This window comes from Ochlerotatus camptorhynchus, unplaced genomic scaffold (genome assembly GCF_037179485.1).
Source record: "Ochlerotatus camptorhynchus isolate MF236.1 unplaced genomic scaffold, CSIRO-AGI_Acam_v1.1 ptg000458l, whole genome shotgun sequence".
Classification (NCBI taxonomy): domain Eukaryota; kingdom Metazoa; phylum Arthropoda; class Insecta; order Diptera; family Culicidae; genus Ochlerotatus; species Ochlerotatus camptorhynchus.
The window spans coordinates 116444-141028 of NW_027040944.1; the positions used below are offsets into that span (position 1 = coordinate 116444).

Here is a 24585-nt window from a genome sequence, read left to right on the forward strand (position 1 = left end):
CAAATTTGCTTGAAATTTTTTTTTAGTTCGTTTTGAACACTCTTCCGAAAAAAATCGTTCTAGCTACGAATGTACTAAAAACTCGTCAACATGTTGCAAGAGAAAGTTGTAAACCATGAAATGCGATTAGTTTGATTTCAAATGCTTGGAGTTTTGAGAAATTTAATTGTTTCAACTAAGGTTGAACATTTCCGAACCTAATATTAACAGTCATAATCGATTATGAAATCCATGCCATGTGATAGATCTCTTTGACTAACTTTCAATGGTTCATTTCAATGCAAATAATTGGAATAAAAAAATGCAGTGGTGAAAACAAACCCTATTAAGCTGAATTTTATGTCTGTTTTATTGCCAAATTTGCTAAATCCTCCAACAGCTTAAATGACAATCATATCAAAATAACGCCGAGGCTCCAGCTCCTGCTCGTTCCTCGTATAGATTCCTACTCTCTATTTGTATCGTATACGGTATTTTGAGCTTCAAAGTGACTTGAAATTTGAACTTTAAATCTTTTCGAGTCAATTTGGTGCTCAATCGATACTGTTGTAATAGGCGGATTAGAACGACCTTCAGCGAAATCATAGCGTACCGGTAGCCAAGACAGCTTCTAGGACCGGCACTGAGCGGAATGAAGGCGTACGGATGTCGGTTCACGGCTCGCTCGGGTAGAAAGTTTTCTGGATTGAATTCAAGCGGATTCGCTCCCCAGACCTCCTTCCGCCTGTGAATTGCACCAATGTTCACGATGAAGCACGTTCCCTTGGGAATATGCACTCCATCCAATTCGAGAGAACTGGAGCTTTGTCGTGCAATTAGCGGTACCACCGGATAGAGCCGCATAGTTTCATTTATTGTCATGTCCAGATATGGAAGATCTTTGAGCGCTTCCGGTGTGACTGCAGAGTCTGGTTTTGGAAACACCGTCTTGATCTCATGGACGATTTTTTCCTGTATTTCCGGATGCATCGCTAACATCATACAGGTATTCGCCAGTTGCAAAGCTGATGTTTCGTAACCCTGAAACGGAACACAGTGGTAAAAAGTTGAAACTAAATCACTAATCAATCGTATCTCACAGCAACCAACATCGTGTAAGCATGATTGATAATTTCCTCGTCAGTGAAGCTACGCCCTTTATGCTGAATGGTGAGCAATCGTTCGACGAAGGCTTTCGACTTTGATGGGTCCTCTCTGTCAGCTGCAGCGGGTGCACTCTGCTCGCTGAGGATATTCATTCGGATTTGCATGATGCCCTAGAAAACAGATACCGAGCGTAATTGATCTTTCTGGGTCACTGCTGCTTGTCACTTTGGTGCCTTACATCATTCACCGTTTCGTAGCATATCTTTCTGGAGCGCCATTCTTCTCGGTATAGTGCACTCATTTTGTACAAAGTTTTCAGAGCATACACACCATTCATGATTCGTTTCCCCACCGCACCCAGAATGCTGGAACAAAGCAGTTTACAAAATTACGCACTTATTAAATGGAAATCGTTGATTTGGTATCCAAAAACTTCTTTTCCATGGCATTACAAATAATGTCTGACTTTTAGTAGTTTGATTTTGTTATAAAACCAAAACCGGAAGATCTAAATCAACCACAACAGTTCATAGGGAAAGTTAACCCTCCGTTACTCGCGCCAACTTTTGTAACACGAGTTCTCGCGCGTTGTACTTTGTACTACAGTGTGAGTTTTCCACTGCCATTTTGCAGCCGAGCTACCAATTGATTTGAAGCCAACGGGTATTCCTTAAAAAACTTGTTTTTAACTAAACATGTTAAACTTTTACCACAGTTAACCAACAAAAAATGCGGATAATCGAGAAAATGTGAATGGAAACCGCGTAAACGGTGTCCGTACTACGTGGGATTTGACTTGGAAAATCTCGAGATCCTGACCAGATAGAAAGTTACTGTCTTCGGCAAAGTTGTTCTAGAGATCATAACCTTTTTGCTGGTGGAGAGTTGTTCAAAAAATTCTCACTACGTGGCGCTAGTATATACGTGCAATTTACGCATATACAATAGCTCGAGATCCTGAGCAGATAGAAAGTTACTGTCTTCGGCAAACTTGTTCAGGTAGTCAAGACTTTTTGGCTGGTGGACAGTAGTTCAGAATTTTCTCACTACGTGGCGGTAGTTTACACGTGAAATTCTCATATTTAATATCTCTATCCTGACCAGATAGAAAATTACTGTCTTCGGCAAAGCTGTTCAGAAGATCATAAACTTTTCGCTGGTGAACAGTATTTCAGAATCTTCTCACTAGGTAGCGCTTGTATACATGTTAAGTTCTCGCATGTGATACATAACTAGATCCTGACCGAATAGAGAGTAAATGTCTTTGGCAAAGTTGTTCAGGAAGTCAAGATCTTTTCGTTCGTAGGCAGTTGTTTAGAATTTTCTCACTACGCGGTGCTAGTATACACATACAATTCTCGCATATACAATAGCTCGATATCCTGAGCAGATAGAAAGTTACTGTTTTCCGGCAAACTTGTTCAGGGGGTCAAGACTTTCCGCTGGTGGACAGTAGCCCAGAATTTTCTCACCACGTGGCGATAGTAAACGTGTACAATTCTCGCGTATTTATGCTGTAGCTCGAGATCCTGAACAGGTAGAAAATTACTGTCTTCGAAAAAGTTGTTCATGAGGTCAATGCCTATTGCTTGGTGCACAATAGTTCAGAATTTTCACACTACGTGGCTTTAGTATACACGCGAAATGCTCGCATGTAAAATATCTCGAGATTCTGCTCAGATAAAAAGTTACTGTCGTCGACAAAGTTGTTCAAGAGGTCATAACTTTTTCGCTAGTGAAAAGTAGTTCAAAATTTTCTCACTATGTAGCTCTAGTATACACGTGAAATTCTCACATGTGGTTTGTTTCGAGATCCTGACCAGGTAGAAAGTTACTGTCTTGGGAAAAGTTGTTCAGGGAGCCAAGGCCTTTTGCCTGGTGGACAGAAATTCATTTTTTTTCACATCATTCCGCTTGTATACACGTGCAATTCTAACATTAGATATATTTCGAGACCTGCTAAACAGTCATCGGCAAAGTTGTTCAGCAGATCAAAACTTTTTCGTTGGTCGACAGTACAGAATTTTCTCACTACGCGGCGCTAGGATATACGTGAAATCTTCGCATAAATAATATGTCGAGATCCTGAACAGCTAGATATTTACTGTTTTTGGCAAAGCTGTTAAGGAGATAAAGATCTTTTGGCTGATGAAAAGTAGTTCAGAAATTTCTCAAAACTTGGTGGGCAATTCTCGCATATCAAATACCATAAAATAAAAATACAATTTTCATCAGCCTTAGTGGGATAAGACAAATGTATTCTGGATTTCTTTTACTGGTGATGATTTTCATGCAGATTTGTGGATACATAAATTGGGGTGAGTCGTTCCACTTGTATACCTCTTATAAATTAGTGGTAACACGTATCTCAGATGGAAAACATTATCTTAAAAGATCAATATCGCTGAAACTTCCACCAAATGAATGTTTAGAGTCTCCCTTTCATTTTAGGCTAATTTCAAAATGTCTTATCGAGGGGTCTAGAACAAAAAAAAAATCCCTGTATTTACGTGTGCAGGGAAAACGAGACTAACTCAGAGAGTGAGGCACTTTTGCTCAGTTGAATGGAGAAATCGATAAAACCGTACACTCCCGATTATAAGTTTAAGGACACCCCAAAAACATGCAAATGTGTTATGTTATGTTATGTACCATTCATACCATTCAAATAACCTAAGGAGATCAAAAATTGGACCTAAAATGAGAGAGCTTGAACAAAACACATTTGCATGTATTTTGGGGATGTATTTAAGCTTATGATCGGGAGTGTAGGTTACTCAGCGCTGAATGATCTACGCTTTTGGAAATTTCTCCAGACAACTGAGTAAAGCAATCTCACGACTGAGATAGTTCTATGACTCGACTGGCTAACTCGTGTGTATATATTTTATACATTTTACATTACATTACACATTTTAGACGAACTGAGTAGATTCTTCTCGTTTAGATTTAGGATAAGTTGTATGTAACCATAAATTCGACGTCACACTCCTAGCTGCGTAGGAATAGCGGTATAATGAAAGGGATGATAATTTCATATTATCAGGCCTTTTTGTTTATGACTTTGGATGTACCTACACACTTAGATTTTTTTTGCCGAGATGGGCACCACCAAGCAGGTCGGAATTTTATTTTGCTGGATCTCAGCGAAAAAATTGCCACGTGGTGAGAAAATTCTTAACTACTGTCTACACGCCAAAAAGTCTTGACCCCCTAAACAACTTTGCCGAAGACAGCAACTTTCTAGCTGATCAAGATCTCGAGCTGAATATGCGAGAAAGGCACGTATATACTAGCGCCGCATAGTGAGCAAATTCTGAACTATTGTCACCCAACAGAAAGATCTTGACTTCCTGAAGAACTTTGCCCAATACATTTACTTTCTATCTGGTTAGGATCTAGATATATTTTATATGCGAGAACTTTACATGTATAGTAGCGCCATGAAGTAAGAAAACTCTGAAATACTGTCCACCTGCGAAAAGGCCTTGACCTCCTGAACAACTATGAAAAAAGAGAGTACCTTTCTATCTGGTCGGGAACTCGTGATATTTTATGAGAATTTCACGTGTAGACTAGCGTCGCGTAGTGAGCAAATTCTGAACTATTGAGCACCAAGCAATAGGCTTTGACCTCCTGAAAAACTTTGTGAAAGACAGTATCTTTCTATCTGAATATATCACATGCAAGAATTTCACATGTATACTAGCGCTACGTAGTGGAACAATTATGAACTACTGTCCACCAGCGACGTGGCTATGATCTCCTGAACAACTTTGTTGGAGACAGTAACTTTCTATCTGGTCAGGATCTCGATACATTCCATGTTGTAATAAATTAAGTCAAATCCCACGTAGTATGGTCACAGTTTACGCGGTTTCCATTTACATTTTCCCTATTATCCGCATTTTTAGGTGTTTACTGTAATCAAAGTTTAGCTTGTTTAGATCAAAATCAGTTTTTTGAGGAATACTCGTTGGTTTCAGATCGATTAGTAGCTCAGCAACAAAATGGCAATGGAAAACTCATGTGTGTTGTACAAAGTACAACAGCGCGAGTAACGGAGGGTTAAACTACCTGAGCTTGTCTATTCCAAACATAAGCTCAGATTTGTGATAGTTGTTTTCAGAAAAGGAACCTTAGATCTGGGTAGATAAAGAAGAAGAGGAGTTCAACCGTGGACGGAGTAAGATAGCCACCTTAAGCCTTAAGTACAATTCAACCAAATCCATACAAAATTGCAGCAATAGGTATAATATATCAATATTGATCTTTAGAGCGTTCCATTATTATACTGAACTTAGGAATATTTAATTTTAATAAGATAATATTTTATGATGAAACAAAATAAGTACAAGCTAATCAAGTGGTAAGATGATCACATGGAATATGTCATGCTTTTGGCCACAAAGAATGTAACTGTCTTCGGCAAAGTTGTACAGTGGGTAAACAGCAGTTCAGAATTTCTCACCACGGTGTTAATGTGCTAGTCAGTTTCCTGTATAATCTATATCTTAAAATCTTGATCACATAGGAAGTTTCCGTCTTCGCGATAGTTATTCAGCTACCCAAGACCTTCTAAATGGTGTGCTCGTGAACCACGTGTATGAGCTAAATATTGATATCTTGATAATCTATAAAGTTGCTGTCTTGTGAAAAGTAGTTCAGGTGATTGAAACCTTCCGATCACAATTTTGGCACTGCATGGTACTAGTATGTCTATCTTTGGGAAACCGTTAGAGTCCTGAACAACTTTGCCTACTACGGAAGCTTTTTAGAAGGCCAGGTTAGCGAGCAGCCTATTTGATATGCCCCATCACCATTCTTGTGAGAAAGATGATTGTGGCCACTGGATCCGGTATCCGGAACATCCATCCTAAGTGAGTTATTGATTTTACTATTTTGATGCATTTTGACCCATTTCCTAACTTACGATATTTGATAAGCGACCAACATATCGCAGCTGTGGCCAATACTGACTTAATTTTGCATCGATGCCTAGTCGTTAATTGTATTAAAATCGGTTATACTTACCAGAAAGTCAATATCAGACTCTGGCAAACTATTTCAATATAAAAAAAAAAAACTTATAGGTTTGATTACGAAAGATTTGTCCAAATTCAGTCTAAATTATGGGTCAATATGACCCTTTAACACCTTATTCGCCACACAATATTAACGCGTAAAGAAGGTTAAGACCTCACATAAGTGCAATAGATAAGGTAATTTAAGAAGAAAAAGGGTGTTGGAAATACAAGACTTCACATAACATACCTAAATTCCTAAAATTGACAACTTACATCTCCAAATTCCTAGTCACCGAGTGATATTTCTCCTCCGACACATCTTCATTCTTCACCATCGTGCCGTATACCATCTGGGCAGTGCAGTAACTGGTATACTCTAACACATCAAAATCTCTTCCATCAGATACCTTTTCCAGCCGCTTCAGAATGTCGTTGGTCGCCCTTTCAAATACGGGGATGAAGCTGTTTAGAATTTTGGAGTTAAAAAGAGGACTTAACGTTTTCCGATGCTCCCGCCATACGTTGCTATCTAAAAATAATAAAGCAACACAATAATAAATTGTTGAATAAAAAAATACCGATCGTTTCACTCACTTCGTTGAGATAGCAATCCAAATTTGAGCTCCAGAAAATCGTACGGGAATGGTTTATCGAGACATTCGGTCAACACTTTCTGCACCAGCTCTGGGTGTTGCACGTTGATGAGCGGCACGGGGCCCAACCATATTTTTGACATGCGATACTCGGTTTGGAAAATTTTCTGGTAGGCATTCTCCTTCTTCCATAGCAGCGGTATATTTCCCAGCAAAGGATAATCGGGCTCGGCACCGGGAATGGCTCTGATGTTTCTGTATTTCCATTTATGAGCAAGATACACAACCACAGTCAAACCAACTACTATGCACGAAAGCACCTGGGTGATCTCCATTCTGGAAAAGTCACTTAAGAACCGATTGAGAATTGAGTTGAAATCCACAATATTAGGGTTACAATTCAGTTACTGAGCTGACGTCTGCTTGCGAAAGATTTATAATTTTCCCCACATTATCTGTTTCTCGCACAAGAAACGACGATGCGTAAGTAGTATTGTTAATGAGATTTGTCAATGGACCAACAAGTGGTTATTTAAGGAAATAACTATCAACCAAATCGTTTATTAACACTAAAATATAGATTTTTCTCAACTTAAGTAAACCCATACAGCCAATATGCACTTGAAAACGTTACTGTAAACTGCACTGACAAAATGACGACTACAGTTTTTACCGGATATTGATGAGTAGGACACATTTCGATCACATCGTGAACATTAAAATTCAATTATACATATTTCAATGGTGAAGACTTGATTACTATCTGCAAGAAATCAGCCACCGCTGTTATTACGAGGAATACTGAAGCACCACTTACCTCCGAGAACGCTGATGGTCAAAAATCGGAATGCAATCGCGGTTCTCATGATCCATGCGTTTCCAGTGTAAAAATTATACTCACAGTGTCATTAAGGCCTTAACGGGGCGATTTCACCCACCTCTCGACACATGCAACTCACACAATAATCAAACGAATTTCAAAACATACAGTCGTTTAGTTCGCTGAAGAAAAGCAATAGCAAAACATAATGCGTCAGCTTCTCAGCGAAACCTATATACAGTAGCCCCTCCATACATGTGCATACATACACCACCCAGGTGACGTCCACCCTCCGCTTTTTCTCGGCTGTCCTTCAAATAATCACGCTGATTAGTATCAACCATAAACTAGTTATCTACAGAAAATCAGCTCAATTGGTTCAAAACAGTCGATAAAATCGGTGGGTGGACGGTACCACCCACCACATATATGGAAGGGTTACTGTAGTTCATTCTGCCACCACAGCAATCTTTAACTACACACGCTGGCTGGTACGCTAGCTACGGTGGTATCAATGAGCAAATAGAGTACAGAACTACTTCGGCATAAGTGCCCATTTTGGGCCTATCAAGCAGAAAACATCAAATAAATCAATTTCGGTGTTAACAGGTAAATTTTGCGTTTGGTACAATACTTTAGTTCAAATGCAACCGAACGAAGTCAATAAGAACGCGTGATATGAATTTTTGCACCCAATATTCTCAAATACAAATGAAGCGCTCTAACCAAATCAATCTTTATCTTCATCCGATCGGCCGAAGTGAATTCATGGCACACCGGGGCAGGAATGCAATCTAGCGGTATCTTCGGCAAAGCTCCTCATCATAATAAGAACCATCTATTGTATGAATGGGGCTTGGGACTAGCAATCCATTCTCAGTGTACAAAATCCGGAGAATCCATATTTTTGATGTCAATAACGGCGCCGGACACGTCCTTATGGTCATCGGGGCAAGGGAAACGATAGTTATTTCAACAACCGTTGCTACTAGAGACCGAGTAAACCTCTGCATCTCCACAGTTGTCACGGGAAGGACGGTTTTGTTAGTGAGAAGGGTAAATTAGATCTCGATTCACATTGGGAAGTGATGCGATCTTTTAAAGGCTGTTAAGCAAATGACGCGACCCTATCAACTCAGTAACTTAAAGGAGCTTGGATTCTAACTCGCGATCTTCTGCTCCACTGTGCCCCTTACATTACAACAAGCTACGACCGACGATCGTTCAATATCGGTTACAAGAAGCCATTACAATGAAATTAAATCCTCCAAAGTAGTTAACAATGTCTTCCGAACCGAATCAGGCGTACATCGCATTGGTCTAAATATACTTATTATTCTTCTGAATCGTTCCTCGAATTTCTGTTATTAACAATTTTCTACAATAGTGGCCTGGATGATAGATTAACTCAGTAATGTAATGAGACTTGGGTTTTAACCCATGATCTTTTACTCAATAAGCAAAAATGGTTGCTCTATAGCCACCGTGTCCCTTACATTACCACAATCTACGAGCGACTTAACAAAAAGCTATTCAAATGAATCGACGTCTCTGAAAACAGCTAACAATGTCTTCCAAACTAGATCACGCATACACCTTTTCCGAAACTCATAGTTTAAACAATTCAACTATTGGTTATTAACTGCGCTTTATACTCTCGGAATCCAACGCTGGTGGTTTATTCTGTTGTGGAAGAGCTTGGGATTAAACCCATGAAATTCTGCTCATTATGCTCATTCCTCTAGTGTTTTTTTTTTTTTTTTCCTTTGGTTTGTTTACCGTCGATCTTGTTTTCCGTGCTGAGCACCAATGCTACCGACGCGCCAGGAAGGCAGCTCCCACACCTGGACCCTACCTATCGACCCATCAACTCATGAACCGGGGACCAACGGCTTTACTTCCCTTCCGAAGGAAGGCGTGATCAGAGATGTTATGCCTCAGAACATCCCGGCGGCGCCGACTGGGATTGAACCCAGGCCTGCTGGGGTGAGAAGTAATCACGCTTACCACTACACCACCGGCGCCGTTGTTCCTCTAGGGTTATCGAGCATCTCAAAATCTCAACACTACACGGCAACATATGATTAAGTTTACATTTGGTATGTAATGAATAACTAACAAAATATACTAACGGTACTGCCTACGGCGACTACGACAGCGCCTACGACGGTGCCTACGACGACGATAGCAGCGAATTTGTAACTTACCATTTGTATAGGATATAACACATTTGCCCGGCACCTCCACTTGAGCTTCCTGTCTGCTATCTGTCACTGTTTGCAAAAATATCTAATAGCAATTACCTTTTTTGTAATAATTCCTTCAACGAAAACAAGTTTTCTTGCATTGCCATCTGGTCATCTGGGAAGAGGTTCGCGTCTAGTGCTTTTCCCAGGAACCGTTCACGGCCACCAGCTACCGCCCGTTTAGTCTTGGGCGTATCCAGCGAGGCATCCTTTAGTTTGCTCACAATCTTCGACACTTGCAAGAGACTAGCAGACGAGCACTTTTTCAAGCCGTAAACTTGCTGATTCACGGCGACGTCGGCCACCATACCACCACCAAAACTCGCGACGGACATATTTTTTCAGCAAAAAGTCATTTGCGTATTTCCTTAGATACAGCATTTTGAAGCAAAAAATGCAAAAATTTATGAGAAACACTATTCTTTTCAATAGTATTTCCGCCTGCTCTTCTAAGTAGAAAACCTAATTTTTCTCGCCAACTGTTTCAAATATTTTTTGAAGCAAGAAAACATCCAGAAGATCGTAACCTGACATTTTTAGCAAAAAATAAACAATACTCTAAAAACAAATTTTCAAAATTTGAGAGAAGTACACTTCGGTGTTTTTGAGATTTCTTCATTTTAGTGGAATATGTTTTTTTTCTAAAGTTTTTTTAATGCATTGAAATGGCGTTTTGAAGACTTGACGTCTTTGGCAAGGTTTTTATCTTGATAAAATACAACAACTCTTTTAAAGACGTCAAAACTCCACAGCCTACTGTTTCCGACTTAAATAGAATTTAAGAAAAAAAATGTTGTGGAAATGTCGGCCGTTGGCCTATAGATCTAAGATTGGGCCCATCGCCCATTTTATCTAGATGAACGCGTCATTGGGGTACTAATGCATATTTTTGGTCGCTATTGAAATATTTGTCGATTGCTGAATTTATGTATGGGCCCGAATTAGAGGCATTTAGGCCGACATTATATCCATTTCCCCTATATGTTGAGTTGAAATGCACGAAAAATTAGCAGCAGCCTCCCTAACTTGCATGAAGTATGCCATGAAAATCAATGCATAATGATGTAGGTTGTTCAATTTTGTAATATTTTATAATTTAAACATTTTGACGCATATGAATAACTATAGAAAATCTTTCAGAACGTGCGATCTTTTGTCGGGAGTTTGTCGATCTGACTTTAGACGGAAAAAAACGTGGGTCAAACGTTAATTGCTTTAAAACAGAAGTTCCGAAGCGAAGGCGATAACAAAGATATTCCTCCAGTACTCAGAACTCTTGCCAATGACATTGAAAGGAAATCGTTATTCTTCAAAAATTTTCGACGTGGATCAACTCTCGCATAACATTTAAAATATCATCAAATCAATCGACACCCTTTGGCCGTCCCAAGGAGAAGTTTGAAGATACGGAAATGTTTCATTTCGGAGTTATTAATTTTGCTCCGCTAGATTGCATCCCTGGCCCAGTGTGCATTCAACCTGGTATATACAAGGTGTGGAATTGTAGGCCTAAATGTATTGGTGCACTTCGTTTTTCACTCGGCTTTCATTTCGTTTCGCACGATTCGTTTCTATCGTTCACTCATTCACCCTTGTAGTGACGTCGTAACGTTTGTTGCGATCGGCGCTTGCATAAGAAATTTAATATGGATTATAGAAGTTATGTATGGTACCAAAATTTTTGAATGGTTTGCCCTAAAGGTAGATTTAATTTATTGATTATTGAATTATCACACTGTATACCATGAAAAGCAGCCTGTTTGTGAGTTTTTGCCTCTTTTCAAGTAAGGAGTTATCATAAAAATATAAATCGCCAGCTGATATTTCCCGGCGACTTCCCAAGGAATACAATCAAGCAAAATCATCATGCAAAAATAACTAGGATTTGTTTTACTTCTTAATTCGCAAATTTTCACCATCGTCTCCCGCAAAGTTTACATTTTTCCCCCTTCCAACACAAACGTCAGGGAAAGATCTCCACACCTTGTATAGACCAGGTTGGTGTGCATTGGCGTTTCAATGGCATTTCAATGCGTTAGGCCGAGTTTAGAATCCGTAGGGCGAGTTTGGCGTCAAGAAGCAGTGTTACAATTTTAACAATATCTCAACGATTGGTTTGTCTTTATCAAATCTTACGTACGTTCGGACAGGTAAATAAATTTGGAAGCCATCACAATAACATTCTGTTTGGTGCTAAACTGCGCTAGATTAAGAAAGCCTAAGTGCGGGTTGGGCTTAGTAGGCCGGAAATGGGATAGTTAACCCTATCTACATAACATTGATTTTAGTCGATAACTTATCACGCTTTCTTCGGATGGGAAGTAAAGCCGTTGGTCCCCGGTTCATGAGTTGATGGGTCGATAGGTAGGGTCCAGGTGTGCGAGCTGCCTCTCTGGCGTCGCTAGCATTGGTGCTTAACACGGAAAACAAGATCGACGGAAAACAAATCAAGGAAAAAAAGTTTATCGATAACTCAGATGCACCTTAATCTAAAATTATTCCGGAGTTGGCAACTGACAGATTAAAAACATACAGTTTAACCGGTCAGCACTCATGTTTTTTCAGTTACCGTGGGAAAGTAATTTTTGATTAACCCAGTCACTTTCAAGTTGTTATTTGTTCATTATTTATGAACGGCCCTTCTATTTTAAAAGATGTTTCACATTCATCTAGTGGTGTCCGATTTTTATTCGAATAATCGATTAATCGATTAACGAACAGAAAAATCAACTGTTTTTAATCGGTTACATGAGCGTGACTGACAACCCGAATTGCCAGATTAGTTGTAATTACACAGAGAACTTATAGACGGTGCTTGGAACTAGCATTCATCCTAAATGTGTAAAGTGGTGATTTAAAATTAGGCAATACAAGCGCAGGCCATGTCCAAATGCTAGTCAAGAAGGGAATGGGTATGAAAATGTTGACGTAATAATCGCTTTAATGAAAGCCGAGAACACCTCTGCACTTCCACGAGAAATCACTGGAATGTTGGATAAAAGGATTGGGATTGCAGCAGGATTCGTTTTGGTAAACGATATGCTGAATTAATGTCCTAAAGATTCCATAGCATCACAGAACAGAACAAATGCAAATAAATCTGTGGATCAAAAAGTGGTGCGTTTTTCTTCTTTTCACGGGCTTTCTATGCGCACTCACACTATCATAGCTTGCTGCCTGTCTTAACTGCAGGCATAAGATGCCTTCTACCGCTAGGTGCACTAGTGTTCGCCAATGAATAGTGGAGCCACTTTCTGATTTGAAGTTCCACTTCTATTCTGTGATAGCATAGTATCATTGGTACTCAGTACGGAAAACAAGATCGACGGAAAACAAACCAAGTAAAAAAAACTAACTTAAATTTGAATGGGTGGTGTAAAAATCAACTGTGGTAGGAAAACCGGAGGAGGATGATCGAGTACAGATGGGTGGTGACCGACGAAAAAGTGAGTTAGAAATTGGAAGTTAAGATTGAAGTAAATCTATTGTAGAACTTAAAACAGTGTACCAATTTGGATTTCTACTATACAAATTCATTCAGGACCTTTTATAAAGGGTGTACCTTTTAATATCCGCACACACTCAAATTGCTCTAACTTTTGATCCGTTGGGTAAAATTAATTGACATTTTGCGTAGACATAATTTAATGTGTATTGTTTACACTCTGTGAGTTGATTTCATCAGGTGCGTAAAATTTTTCAAAATGGCGACGAAAGAACAGTGCGTGCGTGAAAAAGTTTTGCACGAGTACTTTGAGAAAAAGGATCTGTCGCATCTTGCCATCGGCAAAAAGCTGGGAATCGTGAATTCCACGGTATCTGGTATCATAAAACGGTTCGAAATACGTCTGACTGTTGATTGGAAGTGAAGATCTGAAAAAGAATCCGTCAGTGGTTGGGGCCTTTAAACGGAAACCGAATGCCTCAGTTCGCGATGTGGCTAAAAAGTTACATGTGAGCAAGACGTTCGCGCAGAACACCAAAACTCTAGTTGTACTACGTACGTTTAAGGTTCAAAAGTTCCCAAACCGTGACGAGAAACAGAATACGGTCGCAAAAAGCCGTATCTGGAAGTTGTACGACCAGAAGTTAACGAAACCACACTGCTGCGTAATGGATGACGAGACATATGTGAGGCGACTTTAACCAGATTCCAGGAAACCTATATGTTACTGCCAAGGATAAGTGTGATGTTCCCGAGAACTTCCGGACGCAGAAGATATCGAAGTTCACCAAGAAGTTCTTAATTTGGCAAGTGATTTGTACTCGCGGAAAGCGGAGTACGCCTTTCGTTACCGCAAGCACCATGAATGGACAGGTGTATTTGGAAGAGTGTCTCCAAAATCGGTTTCTCCCTCTCCTGAAGGCTCACGACGGTCCGACGATCTTCTGGTCGGATTTGGCATCGAATCGTCGAAGGACGTGCTAGAGTGGTGTAAGGCGAATGATGTCGATTTCGTGCCGAAAGATCGGAACCCCCAAACACTCCGGAACAGCGCAATAGAAAAATACTGGGCTATTATGAAGGAGCACCTAAAGTGGTGAAGAATGTAAATGAAATGAAGAAAGCATGGGTTAGTATGCAAAAAAAACTGTTGATTCTGAGGTTGTGCAGAGCCTTATGGCTGGGGTTAGTGCCAAGATTTGTGCATTTGGATATAAAGGCGAAGTAAATTAAATTAATGATGTCAAAACTAACTTTAAGTGTTTCCCTGAAAATTTGGTGATAATCGGATAAAAACACGAATTTTGATTTGGTGTATGGGAATTTTAATCGGTACACCCTTTACTTCTGTACTTTTGAGCATGTTGTGCCTTTGTGCTCAATTCGCACTTCCACGCGAGTCGGTTTAAATTGGGAAACTGGTTTAAGACACAGTCAAGGACATCATCTCTAATCACCATTCAAAGACCTTTTTGGGCAGGGTTACCGCGGGCATTGGACCCTAAGGAGTGATGCACATATTATGTCACGTTCTAAGGGGGAGGGAGGGTGTATAATTTTGTGACAAGCAATACATTAGGTATAACCGCCAAAGAGGATCCTTCTCGGCGTGGCCAATACGGTGTCGTTAGTGGTCCTTTGCGTCAAACAAGGGCGACGCCGATAGCTAAAGCTACGATCAATCTAGTGGCTGAATCGCAGTCGAAACGTCATTCCACGTGCCCCAACAACCAGTAATCCGCCATTGTGCCGTCGCGATTGTCAAGATAACCGAACCGCCACGCGGTCATTACCATACGCGAGCACTTGCCGTCGTTCGACACCGAATCTAAGGAACTCCGCAATTTCCGCCCATCTTGCTCCACGTGCCCCTCCGAATGACCCAGTAGCATACCAGCCCTGTGACTCAGTTCAGTAGTCTCGCACTACTGGGTGCCTTGCTTGAGTCAAAGTAAGTCTCTTTTAGTCTCAGTATGTGTTTGACATATAAAACCTGTCAATTTGGTTGTCAAAAAGTCACAGTTCGGCTGATTTGTTGTGGACATTATGCAAAGCAGTTAATCAACACGAGTCTAAGCAAATAATTCACTGGACTTCAAAACAGGGTTGGTATTAAAAGGTAATCTGGGTTGTAGCTGATTGCCAATACAGATCAGGTCTGTTCCCGAATCTACTTTTTTGCTCTTGTTGTTGGTTGCTGCAGTTTGTTAAAAGTTCCTAGGCCTCATAGCCTAGTCAGTAAAGGCACGGTATTACCAAGCCGAAGGCGGCGGGTTTGATTCTCGGTCCGGTCGAGGGAATCTTTCGGGTTGGAAATTTTCTCGACTTCCCTGGGCATAGAGTATCATTGTGCTTGACACACAATATACAAATTCATGCATTGGTATTGGCATCGAAAGCTCTCAATTAATAACTGTGGAAGTGCACTAAGTTGAGAGCACGCAATAAGCTAATATGCGCTAAGCAATAAGCTTGAAATGCGAATAAGAAGAAGAAAGAAGAAAATCATTTGCTACAGAAAGTACGGGAACTTGCTTTTAGGTTTTTTTTAACAGAATCTAACAAAAATGCAAGTACGGTAACAGACCCATTGTTTCTTCTAGACCAATGCGACAAGTTGTCAACACTAGGGTCATTAATCACACAAGTTCGTAATATAAATGGCTCATTGGTTTATTTATCTTTAACATTAGCTAAACATCGTTCTTCGAATCATTTTCATTCCAGTTTTCATCAAGTCAAGAAGACAACTTCAGAATCCTATATAGTTTATATCAGTGAGTGAACGGAGCAATCCTTTAACGTGTCATCGATGGAATTGACAGCTGGTTCAATCACAAACAAAAACACTTAACTTAATTTTATTTAAATGTTCATGCCAGCAGGCCTGGGTTCAATTCTAGTCGGCGCTGCCAGAATGTTCTAAGGCATAACATCTCTGATCACGCCTTCCTTTGGAAGGGAAGTAAAGCCGTTGGTCCCCGGTTCATAAGTCGATGGGTCGATAGGTAGGGTCCAGGTGTGGGAGCTGCCTCCCTGGCGTCGGTAGCATTTGTGCTCAGCACGGAAAACAAGTTCGACGGAAAACAAATCAAGGAAAAAAGTCATCACTAAAAGTAATAGTTTGAATTTCATGTTTTATTGATTAAATATGCGTGGTTCTCAGAAGCTCATATGTTTAATCCAGCTCCTGCTCGCTCCTCATATAGATTCCGCTTTTCTATTTGCACCGTATATGGTATTTTGAGCTTCAAAGTGACTTGAAATTTGAACTTCAAATCTTTTCGAGTTAATTTGGTGCTCAATCGATACTGCTGCAATAACCGGATCAGAAAGATCTTGAGTGAAATCATAGCATAACGGTAGCCGATACAGTTTCTGGGACCAGCACTGAGCGGAATGAAGGCGTACGGATGTCGGTTCGCGACTCGCTCGGGTAGAAAATTTTCTGGGTTGAATTCAAGCGGATCCGCTCCCCAGACATCCTTCCGCCGGTGAACTTCACCAATGTTCACGATGAAGCACGTTCCCTTGGGAATATTCACTCCATCCAATTCGAGAGAACTGGAGCTTTGCCGCGCAATAAGCGTTGCTACTGGATAGAGCCGCATAGTTTCGTTTATTGTCATGTCCAGATATGGAAGATCTTTGAGCGTTTCAGGTGTGACTGCAGAGTCTGGCGTTGGAAATACCGCCTTTATCTCATGGACAATTTTTTCTTGTATCTCCGGATGCATTGCTAGCATCATACAGATATTCGTCAGCTGCAAAGCTGATGTTTCATAGCCCTGAAATGGAACACAATTTGTTGTACTTAAACAGTCGAAAATAAATCACTTTTAAATCGTATCTCACAGCAACCAACATCGTGTAAGCATGATTGATAATTTCCTCGTCAGTGAAGCTACGCCCTTTATGTTGAATGGTAAGCAATCGTTCGACAAAGGCTTTCGACTTCGATTGGTCGTTTGTGTCGGCTGCATCGGGTGCGCTCGGCTTGTTGAGTATATTCATTCGCATTATCATGATGGCCTAGAAAATAGATACCGAGCATAATTGATCTTTTTGGGACACTATTGCTTGTCATTTTGGTGTCTTACATAATTCACCGTATCGTAGCATATCGCTCTGGCGCGCCATTCCTCTCGGTAAATTGCACTCATTTGATACAAAATTTTCAGAGCGTACACACCATTCATGATTCGTTTTGCTATAGAATGAAGAATGCTGGAATAAAGCAGTATCTTCTTATTATTAGATTTAACAAGACATTAACCCCTCTTAATAATTATGGGATTTTTTTCTTATGATCATACCACAAAATGCTTAATTTTTACCAATATTACATTATACCGATCTCAAGATTGAGCTGATATCTTGTTTCCGATTTCTAAATTGACCACTCTTCCCAATTAGCACAATTATGTCCCAAAAAGTTGCAGCAACTTGTTTATAACTGAAATAAGTCGTATATAAGTTTCCAAGACCAATTTATAACAAGGGTGCTACTAGGGTTCACTTCCGCCATGATTGTAAGTTTTTTCTTCATATATACTTAGTTGAATGGCATTCAGCTTTAATTTCTACCATCTTTATCTACCTATTTATTTAACGTCCGAAAGCTGGTTTAATTGGCTCATCTCAATTGGATAGCAGTTTAAAATTAGCATTCAACCAGTATGTATCATTTGTAGATCATCTTTTAAGAAGCTTCCGAAAAGTATTCCTGCAGTGCATGGCGAATTTTGCACCATACTTGACTCTTGCGCTAATAATAATCCCTTAGAGTTTTTATCGCAAAGGCCTGTAAAAATAGAAAATGCCCATGACTGTATTAAAACGCTTCATTTAACAATAGAATATTAAACCGACATATCTATGGTAATTGAACTTTTAAAATTAATGCACACTTAGAAATTACTATTTTAACACGAGACGTAATTCATCTTTGACGTAAATCATGGAACGTAAACAAACATGGCATGTAAAATTAAGTGTCCTGAAACTGAAACATATGTAACTCGACGAAAAGTGCGTTTGATTGAATTTATTTTCTCGTCCTTTTCAACTGATTCTTATGTCAAAAGGGCCGCTTGCATGTGTCGGTCTCAGGGTACTGAAATTTACATGTCCTTTTCGTAGTGTGTGGTTACTATTTTTTCTGGCCTTAACGAAACAAAAATTAGAGGGATAATTTTTCGCTGAGAAAACTAATACGGTCTGAAATGCATAAAAGTGATAATATCGATATTACCAGGTCAATATTATCGATGAGATCTTTGATAGGTACAACAACGGACAAAAGTATATCATTTCGCATTTTTCTCTCTTTTAAAAAGTTCAAAGAGCAGTTACTCTGCTGGATATACACCAAGTTTTATTTTATCTTGATTGCTGGTTTTTTTAAGTATCAAAAAATTATAATATTGACAGAATTTGCATAAAGTTGAAGCAATTTTAGTAAAACGCCTCGTTTTGGTATATCCTTTATGATGCTGAAATGTCTTGAAGTACAGTAAATTAAATGAGCTTACATCACAGTCATAACATGGATGTTATTAATTTTCGTAAAATCTATTCAGCACGGAATAAGTTACATGCTTTTAATTTGATTCATCATCTGAAAAATGGCATGATCCGCAAAGTGAAAAGGCAGGTCAAGTAACACAGAATCATATAATTATGTTGCTATACAACCACAAATAGTCATACAAAAAGAAAATAAAACAGATGTCACTTATTCGTGCTGAATTTAACCAACAAAAATCGAAAGCATATACAATATCCATACTTTGAACACAATTGAGCAAAATTATTACTAATTTGATTTATTGTACGTTAAGAAATTCTAAATTTAAAAGGATATACGAAAAATAACCTTTTTTGGAGAGCAAAAATAAATTGTGTGGTGCTATAATTATGTTCTGTATCAATATCTGCCATTGAATTCAAAAGAAAATAAACTGTTATCTGCTTTCCAATCCTCATACCTAGTTTTTAACGATGCATCATTTAAAGTGATATGGTCCAAAGTCCAAAATCATCGGCAGAATGGCTGACTTGCACTGCCACTTCGAATTTGCTAGAGAGTCAATCTCGCTCACTATTACGATTTAAGGCATGACATTTGCTTCTCCATATTTGCTGCATTGCAAATGCAGTTTTGTTATTGTTTGATTTCCAATAGCTGATAATTATACTCCGAAAAATACGAAGTGAAATTAGGGCAAGAGTCTCCAGATCAAATCACGTTAAGATTAAATAAAACCGTTTTCTTTGCATTTGTCCTGCTTTTTTTACTTTAAAAGCTGGAAATAGCTCCATTTATAGAAAATATCTCAAATAACAAATTTGATAAGCAACAACTTACATCTCCAAATTCGCAATTAACTCATATATGATGTGCTGGACTTCCTCCGAATCATGTTCAATGTTCACCATTGTACCATAAACCATCTGGGCAATGCAATGACTGGTATACTTAAACATATCGATATCTCTTCTATCAGATACCTTTTCCAGCCTCTCCATAATGTCGTTGGTCGCTCTTTCAAATACAGGGATGAAGCTGTTCAGAATTTTTAAGTTGAAAAGAGGACTTAACGTTTTCCGATGCTCTCGCCATACGCTGCTACCTAAAAGTAATAAATTAACAAAACAATAACACAATAAGAAAATGTTGAATCAAACAATAAGATAGCAGCACTCACGTCGTTGCGATAACAATCCAAATTTGAGCTCCATAAAATCGTACGGGAATGGTTTATCCAGACATTCGGTCAACACTTTCTGCACCAGCTCAGGATGTTGCACGTTGATGACCGGCACTGGGCCCAACCATATTTTCGACATGCGGTATTCGGTTCGGAAAATGTTCTTGTAGACATTCTTTTTTTTCCATAACAACGGTATATTTCCCAGCAAGAGGTAATCGGGCTTGGCACCGGGAATAACCCTGATGCTCCTGTATTTCCATTTATGAGCAAGATACGCGACCACAGCCAAACCAACTACTATCCACAAAAGCAGTAGGGTGATCTCCATTCTGGAACAGTCAGTACAAAATCAGTTGAGAATCGAGTTAAACTCCCCAATATTAGGAATTAAATTCACTAAATGTGAGAGGTCGCGAGGTCGTTTTCCCCAACATCTAGATCTCGAACAAAAAATGAGGATACATTACGTAAGTAGCATGCAAGTTGGATTTATGAATGGACCATCAATGTGGAATGTACCAAGTGAACATAAAAAAAAGTCAACCAAATCGTTTGATATGTTTTAAATCTGGGTATTTCCTTCGGCCAACGATCTATTTACTGATTTTATAATTTTCCACAAGAAATACCAAAAAAATATAATAATGTGTTTTAACAATAATCATACACACTATCCGGATCTCTGCACTGACTTAGCAGAATAATCTGACAACACAGAACTTAATGAATGTTCTCAACACTATATGTAAGGTTCTTCTATTCACCACCAGAGGCTGATTCGATTGCTCAGCTACAACTATGCGTAATTGTGTGTTATGGGTAATGTTCACATTTTTACTAAAACTCGGTACTGAATTAGTATCTTATAAAATTTGCATAATGTCGTCCTTGAAATTAAAAAAAAATAAAATGTACAATGTTCAAAACCATTGGACAGTTTACAACTGACAAAAATTGTACAACAAAATATTAACGTTTATCTTAAACCTAGTCGCCATAATCTAGTACCATTTGGTTGCACATCGTTGTTTTTTAACCTGTTAAAGGGCTGTCCATAAACTACGTAGACAGTTTAGGGGGGGGGGGGGGTTTGGCAATTATCCACGGCCTATACAAATTTTAATAATTTTGTATGGACAATTGTCTACGCAGGGGGAGGGGGGGGGTCAAGAATCCCAAAAAAAACTGTCTACGTAGTTTATGAACAGGCCCTTACACTTTTTTTTAATTTTAGATTTTAAGCCTGTATTAGCTGTTTTGCTGCTTAAATTCAGTGTAAGATATACCTGTGATATCAAATGACGATCAGATTACTTGTGTAGGGCCAAACACGGAGGAATGCAATTGTCAGTAGATACATTTACACAAAACTCGTGGGAACAAATAATCTCCTTCCACCTGCAACATCTTGTCATGTGGCATAATATTTATCAATATTGGTATACCTCGATGTAACGTAACTGTCACTTTTGGCTTCCATTGCCGATATCTCTAAATTGGCAATTCAATCATACAAATCACTATTATCAATAGATGAAGGATTGTCTCATCTGGCCGATGTTGTTATTCTTTTGCTTGATTGAAAGATCGATTGCGAGAAATCGGCGATGGAAGTAAAAAATGACAGTTACGTTATATTGAGGTATACCTGTACCAGGCTTGAAAATGATCATTACAGCTAAAATGTTACTTTTTGAAATTAAGGATCTATGAGATATTATAATAATATTTTTTTTTATATTTATGATGCAAAAAAAGGAGGTGAAGTTTGTGAATAACACATAAAACCTGTTAATTTTGCTTTTAGATGGTAACAATTAGCTAGTTTTACTGTAACGAGTAATCGCGATGAGTGAGTACTATTCGTTATAGCTAATCGCTAATTGTGACACTCTGGAAGCGAAATTGACAGGTTTTATGTAGCATATACAAACTTTACTTCTTCTTCAAATTATTATTATAATATCACACAATTTCATGATTTCTTAGAGTAGCATTTTAGCTGTAAGGAGCATGTACAAGCCTGATCAATACACATTTTGATTTCTATCTGATATAGCTGAAGATGCTAATTTCAAATAACAGACTGTAGTGGTAATTTTTATACGATAGATGGAGTAGATGAAAGCATAGAGTTGATAGTTCCGGAACTATCAACTCTATGCTTTCATCTACTCCATCTATCGTATAAAAATTACCACTACAGTCTGTTATTTGAAATTAGCATCTTCAACTATGTAAATCGTTGACTTCACGTAGAAGTAATACTAAAACATATAGTCAAAGTTCTATCTGATAGTTTTTTAAAGAATGGAAACTGTACGGAATTATCAAACCTCACTTTCAAGATGTTAATGTTAATTCATATTGTGAACAGCGATTTTGTCACTTGTGACAAATTTCCACAAGATAATTTCCTCCATGCTTCAATCCTGCTTATTTTTAGAGAAAAAAAAAACACTCATATCGAGATATCCATACACAAAAGTTAAAGTCCACGTAAGTAAGCTCTCTGAAATGTTAAATTTGTATTATTGGCTTCATTGCGCATTGATTTATTTTAATTGTTAAATATTAGAGCCATTTGCTCACACCATACGACATGCATATTGCCAATTCAGAAAACATTTGCATTTGACGTCAGATTATCAGCTTTAACAGCATGCTGTGGCTGTCAGTTGCGTCGAATGATTTTCCCTGAAACAAGTACACCATATTCACTGCCACGACACCATGATTCTAATGCCACGGAATATGAAAACCCACATTCTTTTGACAAATATTAATCATAATTAATCAATCAACTCGTTGAAAACTCTGTTCAGTTGGATTGATTAAGAACTATAACTTTCAATTTGCGCGCATTTTTCCGCGCGCTCACACATTAGTACCATTTCTGATCACACTATCATTGGAAAATTTTGCCAAATTTATCTAATAGCAAAATTGTGTATTATCGAGGTTGGAACCAATTCCAACGCAGTATTACACCAAGTTTTTTGTCAGTGCGAACTCCAACCTGAGGTAGGTTTAAACATCAAACGATCAAACTGATTTTTGTCAGAAAACAAAAAGAGCCGATCTTGATACCCGATCCAGGTTGGAAGTGAATAATGTACAAATTCGCTATAAGTCCGAACCGTAAACACAAGGTTCGCTACCTGTCAAGCACTTAGACATTGTTTGCGTAGACTTGAAGATAACTATTAGAAAGGAATCAAATCACCGTTGCTGATACAATAAGGAATACTGAACCACCTCTTACCTCGAAGAACGCTGATGGCCGAAAAGCGGAATGCAATGGGCGTTTGGATGGTCCATGATTTTTCTATGTAGAGCTATCACTCACACTCTCATTATGCCCTTTACCGGGCGATTTCATTCGGTTTGCAACACACGCAATAATCAAACGTATTACATTGTTTACTTTACGTAAGAAAAACAGCAGCAAAATCTAAACACGTCAGCATTGTAGCGCGACTTACCTACTTTAATCTGCCTCCACAGCACTCTTCAACTGCATATAGTATGTTGGTATGCTGAAAATGAGTTAACTACGGTGGCATCAATAAGCAAATGCCACCAATAAGCATTGTTTGTAGTCGATAGTAGTTGTCACTTGAAATCCTGAATGTATCCACCTCTGGTGAGATATCACCCTTCTTACTTAAATAAATACCGACAAAATCGGTCAAGTCCGCACGTAGGGAAGAGTAATAAGATAATTTCTGAATGATAGGGTAGAGCGCTACTTCATCGTAATCGTCTATTTCCGTTCTATCGAGCAGAAAACATCAGTATAATCAATGATTTGACCGTGCACAAATTTGTAATACGTTTGTGTTGATGCGTTAGTTCACAAGCTACAACACAAAACCTATTAGAGCGCATTGGGTGAATATTTACACTCATTGTTCTCAAAACAAAGGAAGCGCTCCAAACAAATTCGCTTTTTCTCCCCTCATCCGTAGGACGAAGAAAATCCACTGCACAGTGGTCCAGAAGGGTGTTTTTCAGGTAAAAACTAAAAAAGTGCATAAAGATGCAGTTTAATCAAGTTGGTGTCTTCAGACAAGTTTAGATTTGAAAAAAAGGCGCATCTGATAAAGGGGTCGTCCATAATTTAAATCCCTTAGGACAAAAAATAAAATTTCTAACTTTTCTTTTATGCGGTTAAGAAAAATAAAATGTTCCACAAAGTTTTAGATCTTATCATTTCCACAAACTTTGCTGAACACATCAATGGTTTAAATCGTCGTTTTCATTGATATATCAAGTATTTTTTAAGGAAGGTCCCTTCAAATCGTTTTTTCAACCATAACTTTTTTATTTGATTTTTGCATGGCATACTATGTTTGAAAGAGTTTTTTTTTCTTTACCAACACAAGCAACTTTCTAGAATACTTCAACACGCTACCTCACAAACGCAACATGTTAAGAGCGTTTATGTGTTCAAAACATACGATATTCTGGTGGATATTTTACAAATTGGGGCAACCAGTTTTTTAAACTAATTACGTTATAAAATTAAACATGCTTTAATGAATATTTTCATGTAATAATATTAGGGGGGAAGTTATTTTTCATTACAGGACAGCTAATTTAAAATAATGGTTTTTACCTCAATTTTACCTAAAATTGGCTCTTTTATG

At 38.6% G+C, this 24585-nt stretch overlaps 2 protein-coding genes across 2 annotated transcripts; both read right to left on the bottom strand.

The window, feature by feature from the left end:
- Positions 1–194: 194 nt before the first annotated feature.
- Positions 195–7160, bottom strand: LOC135712135 (cytochrome P450 4c21-like). Its single transcript, XM_065235104.1, has 5 exons — positions 6708–7160; positions 6387–6642; positions 1325–1451; positions 1080–1256; positions 195–1020 (listed from the first exon to the last, which is right to left on the bottom strand). Exons 1-5 carry the CDS (start codon positions 7039–7041, stop codon positions 397–399), a joined length of 1518 nt encoding a protein of 505 aa, XP_065091176.1. The 5' UTR covers positions 7042–7160; the 3' UTR covers positions 195–396.
- A 9200-nt stretch (positions 7161–16360) lies between these two features.
- On the bottom strand, positions 16361–23322 carry LOC135712133 (cytochrome P450 4c21-like). Its single transcript, XM_065235103.1, has 6 exons — positions 23199–23322; positions 19928–20262; positions 19588–19852; positions 17318–17444; positions 17073–17249; positions 16361–17005 (listed from the first exon to the last, which is right to left on the bottom strand). The coding sequence occupies exons 1-6, from the start codon at positions 23252–23254 to the stop codon at positions 16388–16390; spliced, it is 1578 nt and encodes a 525-aa protein (XP_065091175.1). The 5' UTR covers positions 23255–23322; the 3' UTR covers positions 16361–16387.
- Between the last annotated feature and the right edge of the window lie 1263 nt (positions 23323–24585).